General features: G+C 38.5%; 1 protein-coding gene across 1 annotated transcript; it reads left to right on the forward strand.

Annotated features, from left to right (window-relative positions):
• The first annotated feature begins 830 nt into the window (after positions 1-830).
• Positions 831-2,622, forward strand: LOC143889513 (uncharacterized). The gene is made up of 2 exons (XM_077393758.1): positions 831-2,420; positions 2,461-2,622. Exon 1 carries the CDS (start codon positions 1,013-1,015, stop codon positions 2,357-2,359), a length of 1,347 nt encoding a protein of 448 aa, XP_077249873.1. The 5' UTR covers positions 831-1,012; the 3' UTR covers positions 2,360-2,420; positions 2,461-2,622.
• The last annotated feature ends 3,378 nt before the right edge of the window (positions 2,623-6,000 follow it).

The following is a 6,000-nucleotide window of genomic DNA, read 5'->3' on the forward strand; positions in this document are numbered from 1 at the left end:
ATACTTCTCTTGGAAAAGTTGTGGCTATATTTATTGTTATGTACGGCAACCCCAAGTCAATCTGGGATAGGAACGAGACCATGTGCTCTGCATGGGAATAAAAGTAGCTTTCTTGGAATCGTGTCTTTCTACGAGATTTTATAAGGTTTGTGCACGTGAAGTTTAAGTAGTTTTTCAATATAGTGGGCCCACTTCTTAAGAAGATTCAAACCGTAAATATGTTGTACCGATAAATAATCTCCATAGAATGATCCTAACCCTCAGATATGTAGAGGGACTATACATTATGAAAACCTATGGAGATCAGAGGGTTAGGATCACTCTATGGAGATGATTTATCGGGTGGAACATATTTACGTTTTGGATGATCCATCGATCCTTATTACCATTCATGATTGGATGATCCTAGACCCTTGATCCATCCATCCTTATTTAGGATTCTGCCAAGCAAAGCTGAACCGCTGATTTTTGTATTCATTTATCATACTCATGAGATATCTACAAGATCAACGGTCCTCGTCTCTGCATGCCCCTTTGTAGGATCCAGAATTTGCCTTTTACCATTGATTGTAAAAGTGACATCACGAAATCAGGCTGATCTATCCCCGATCCGATGGTTGGGATTTTGATAATCAAATCCCAAGGTGGGGCCCAAATTTTCAAAGCTTTTTTAACTGTATCACCCGTCCTCTGACACAAGAACAGACACGCGGAGAGATTCCACTCTTGGAAAAACTGACAATCTTAAAAGACAATAATACCCTTCAATTAAAAGCCCAATCCTGAAAATAAAACCGTTATCGTCTGCCATTCCTAGAAACCTATACTTCCATTCTCGTCAATCAAAATCTATTGTCAGGAGATTAGATTTCACCCTGTAAATAGACAAAACACAAACCCCACTAAATCACTGTTCTTACTCTTTCTTCTTCATTTTTTTTTTCAACTTTCTCTCAAACCCTAATTTTTCTCTCATCTGCAAAGAAAAAGAAAGAAAGAGGAATCCTTATAAATGGGGAGTAATATAAACCGATCTGAAGCCGAGAGATCACTCAAAATTGCTGAAAAACTTCTGATTGCTAGCGATCTCGTCGGCGGAAAGAAATTCGCCTTACAAGCGCAAGATCACGATCCGCTCCTCGAGGGAATTGATCAGATCCTCACCATAGCTGATGTCCTCCTCGCCGCAGAGAAAAGAATCAACAATCATTTGGACTGGTATGCAATTCTCCAACTAAACCCTACCTCAAATGACCTAGAAATCATGAAAAGACACTATAGAAGACTAGTTCTTCTTTTGCATCCTGATAAGAACAAGTTAGTTGGAGCTGATAAGGCATTCCAGCTCGTTATTGATGCATGGAATGTGTTATCTGATCCATATAAGAGGGGTTTATATGATGAACAGAATAATTTAAGCAGTTCCACAAAGCCTACTAATGATAAGAAGAAACTGAACCAGAAGAAAACCCTAGAATTTGATGTTGAGGATGGTGATAAGGGATTGAATTTCTGGACAACTTGTCCTTATTGTTGTAATCTTTATGAGTATGTTAGAGTTTATGAGAATTGTAATCTTAGATGTCAGAATTGTAAGAGGGGTTTTCATGCGGCGGAGATTGCATCCCTCCCGCCGCTTGTTCCGGGAATGGATGCGTATTTCTGTACTTGGGGTTTCTTTCCTTTGGGGATTCCAGGTCAGAATCCGAATTTAGGGTTCGGATTTGGTACAATTCCTTCTGTTCCCAATTTGGGTAGTGATCAGAATATGGGTTTTTCTTCTTGGAGGCCGCCTTTTCCGATGTATTCGGCCAATTCTCAGCCGGCCGGAGAAACGAGGAATACTACAAGTTCAATGGATGTTCCTGAGCAGAATGAAGAGTCTGGTACTGTGGGAATTGGGAGTAGAAAGAAATCAAAATTTCCTAAGTTTAAGAAGGTTTATCCGATTAGAAATCGGAAGAGTTCGGTCAAGGAAAAGGCGAAAACAGTAATTCAGAAGAAGAGCAAAGTGACAAAGATAACAAAGAGCACAACAGTCCATAAGATGAAAACTAGAAGTCTTGGAAAAGTATCGACCCAAGAATCGGAAAACTTGGTATCAAATGGGGAGATTAGAGAGAACATTGAAGTGCAAAATGTTGTTGAAGATACTGCAGTAGGTGTAGATATAGACGTGGAAAATAGAGGAGGAAATGATACTAAGGATATTTGCTCTTCTGTGAGATTCCAAGGTGTTGAACAGGTAGAAGAATCAGTTGAATCGCATGGTTATAACCAATATGCAGATATTAATGAAATTCTAGATAGTCTGCCGAAGATTTACAACATAAAGGACGAAGAGATAGTGTTCATCTAGTTGATGTTGGCCCTTGAGAAGGCTACAACTCCTATTCATGTTGATGTTGGCCCTTGAGAAGGCTACAACTCCTCTTCATGTTGATGTTAGCCCTTGAGAAGGCTACAACTCCTCTTCATGTTTGTATGTTTATTTAAGTTGATGGAACACGGTGCAAACCCAAGGCTTTGTTGTAACTTTTGCTTCTTACTTGAAGCATAATGTATAACTTGCAGCTATGAGATCTTTGCCAGCTCTTACGGGGATTCATTTCGTTCTGTGTAGATAGTCCTTTTGTCACTAGAAAAAGCATGGATGAATATTTATGAATGCCAGATCAACCCAAAATCATTCATGGGGACAGCAGAGTAGACTCATACGAGTTTCAAAACTACTCTGCTAACCAGCTGGTGAGTTTGAATAGAACTTGTGAAAAAACCTGTATGCCATAACACAAATAAAGAAAAGAAAAGGAAAGATAGAATAGAGAAGGGGATGATTGATTCGAGGTAACTGGACCTCCTAGTGGTTCAAATCGAGAGGAACCATAACTCTCATAAACAAAGGTTCCCTTGTTTGCTGTAAAAATTCTCTTCTTCTCCCATTTCATTGAAATAAGAACTTAAATACAAGCACAAAGGTGCGCCACATCACCGTCCCATTTGCCCACTTCCATAACCCATTTACCCACTTACATGATACATAATAAATAACAAACACCCACAAATCTAAAAAGCACAATCCTACAATAACTACTTTGTAACTGCACATATACACCATATCTTGCATGTATCAGCTTTCTACTTCCTTTTGTGTATAGAAATCCCATGCGGTGCTCTGTGTTGTTTGTGCCATTACGTCTCTTTAGGTGCTAATTCGATTAGGATATAATTGCTATGAAGTTCTTTAAATGAAAGTTGGACTATGGTGTTGTTGTGCGTGATGTGCGGGCTGCTCTTTATGTGGATTTATGTGCATAATTGTGGAATGATGTCTCTAAGAGTGAGCAGATTTTCCTGCAAGTGAGTCTTCTTTATGTATGAACTGTTATCTCATTGTATGGAATCATGTGCCCAAATGTGAATTGTTACCCATTCAACTTCACTTTATGTGGGTTATTATGTCTTCTGGAGGATTATTTTATCTCGTGTAGCTGCTATGTTGTTGTTTGAATTGCTACTCCTTTTCATGCATTGTTGTACCTTGTGTGAATTGCTATCAATTTGCTTGGACTGCTGTGTTCTTCATGAACTATGGTGTTCTCTTTCGGGAGAACTTATATACGCTTGATTGGACTACTTGTCCCCCACCCCCGGCACCCACACACACACACAAGTGTGTATGTTGTGCAGGGAGATTATGAGATTTCTGTCAAGATTGAGAATTGGTATTGATTATAGAGGCAATTGTATCATAAAGGTTGAAAGACTCATTAGGGAAATGGACTGCAATTGAACCACCATCAATCCAGTTATCAAACCAAAAGTTAAGACTCTTGCCTTCTCCAATCCTCCATTTGGTTTTGGAGAAAAGGTCTTGACTAATCTTAAAGGGAGCTTTCCAAATGCTTGAACCCTTGGGGACAGGAGTTAGCTTGCCATACTGTAATGTTGTGGTGGTGTTCTGACGTTAATGAAGTTCACTTGAAGTGAATCCGAAACCTTTAGATTAGTTGTGATGGAGGGGTTTCACAGATGGGACTATAAGTTGCCACGTGTCTACAGAAGCTAAACCAGCGACCGGTTGAAAAAGGTTAACCGGTTGCCTCTAGAATTGTTTTGCATTTATTCTTGTTTTACAACTAGTAAGAACTAAAAACCCCTTGATTTTTTTTTATTTTTTTGCAAAATAGAGAAAAGTTCCTAATCGATATCTAATTATCTAGGCGCAGGTCACGTATTTTGAGAGAGAGAGAGAGAGAGAGAGAGAGAGAGAGAGAGAGAGAGAGAGAGAGAGAGAGAGAGAGAGAGAGAGAGAGAGAGAGAGATTTTGTAATTTATATTTTATCTTTGAGAGAAAGACGTTATTTAAGAATCCTAAATGAGAGATCTTAGGGAGAGAGGAGAGAGATTTTAGGGGCTTCTCAAAGCTTTTGTTATAATAGCTTTTGGATAAGATTACGTAATAAAAAAAGAGGATTTGATTTTGCTCATAATTTGAAATTTATATGTCACCTAGGATAAATGCTAGATGGAGAGGCTATACGAAAAATACAAATCTACCTTTTTCTTTTTGGTAGGTAAGCTGGAATCGTACCTCCAACCTCTAAGTTTAAGAACAAGGCAAAGAGTATTAAATGCACAATAGTGAAATGCAGCCAACGGGACAACCCCTTTCAGCCTAGTTTTGCAAGGCTACCCTTGAGTTATACTCCCTTGTATTCCCTAGTCCACCAACGGTCATATATGCTGTGGTTAAATGACAAAAACAGCCTCACTGTGTCCTAAATTAACATGTTCTTCTCTTGTATTCTTTCCACCCAAAAGAAACTGCGGAAAATTTGTATTTATAGTTTTATACAGAGAACCACTGAGCCCGGAGTGACTTCAACTATCAATGTTAAAAGGCAATTTTTTTGGTCCTACATGGAAGCATGTGAAATGGAGAGTGTTGATCTTATAAAACATTGTGGGGCCACATGTTCTTGGATGTATCGCAGAATGGACATTCCTTGCATAAGTGACTACAAAAATGAACGGTTCGGATTTTTTGTAAAAATCCTGAACGGAGATCAATGGATCAAGAGCTTAGGATCATTGGACCAAGCCGTACTGATCAAGAGGTCTAAATTACATAAACTAGGCAAAGTGGAGCAACTTGTCTTTTAGAAGGTACAGCAAAAGTGACTTTCTTCTTAGCAATTTCCTTATATGAGTTTTTATATGGTGTGAGCCCTTATAGTCCCGTATTTTTCAAAAAGTACTGTACGGACCACATCATAGGATGATCCAAACCGTCCATGTGATGGGAAACAACTTAAATAGACTGTGCCCAAAAAATCATTTCCATAGGATAATCCCAACCCTCTAATCTATAGTGGAACTGCATATTATGGAAACCTCTATAGATCGGAGGGCTAGGATAGTAGGATCATCCTATGGAAGTGATTTTTGGGGAACAACCTATTTACGCTGTGTTCGATCAGATGGACGGTTTGGATCATCCTATGATGTGATATGTACAATACTTTTTTGAAAAATACGGGACTATAATATAAGGAAATAATGACTTTTAGAAATAACATAAAAGTGACTTTCATTTTAGCATTTTGCTTATAATATAAGGAAATTTACTTTAATTTCCTTACCAAATATAGGGGACTGATCGCACACAACTATATAATGACACAAACTTTCTTTTGAACTTTCTAGAGAGATTAGAGGAATGCTAAACTGAAGGGCTCCCTTGCTATCACCAGCGCCCTTGTATTTGGGTTTTTGCAAGGGCGCCTTTCAGTTTATCATTCCTCGGTTTGAGGGATGGTGATAGCATGTTGAGTCATTGTAACAACCCTAAAAAGCTAATTTAAAGGGGGTAAAACAAAGTAGTGCCCGTATCAAAATAGATTAATGCCGATACCAGTACTCGCTTCCAAATTTGTTGTGGTGTATAATTTGGGAAGAATAAAATTAAAATAAATCTATTATTATGGAGGTATGCTA

Source organism: Tasmannia lanceolata, unplaced genomic scaffold (assembly GCF_043159265.1).
Source record: "Tasmannia lanceolata isolate RefF3 unplaced genomic scaffold, GAP_Taslan_0.1 ptg000013l, whole genome shotgun sequence".
Lineage (NCBI taxonomy): Eukaryota > Viridiplantae > Streptophyta > Magnoliopsida > Canellales > Winteraceae > Tasmannia > Tasmannia lanceolata.

What these genes read in the sequence shown, in the direction of transcription:
- LOC143889513 (XM_077393758.1), top strand. Translation starts at nt 1,013, where the DNA reads ATGGGGAGTAATATAAACCGATCTGAAGCCGAGAGATCACTCAAAATT.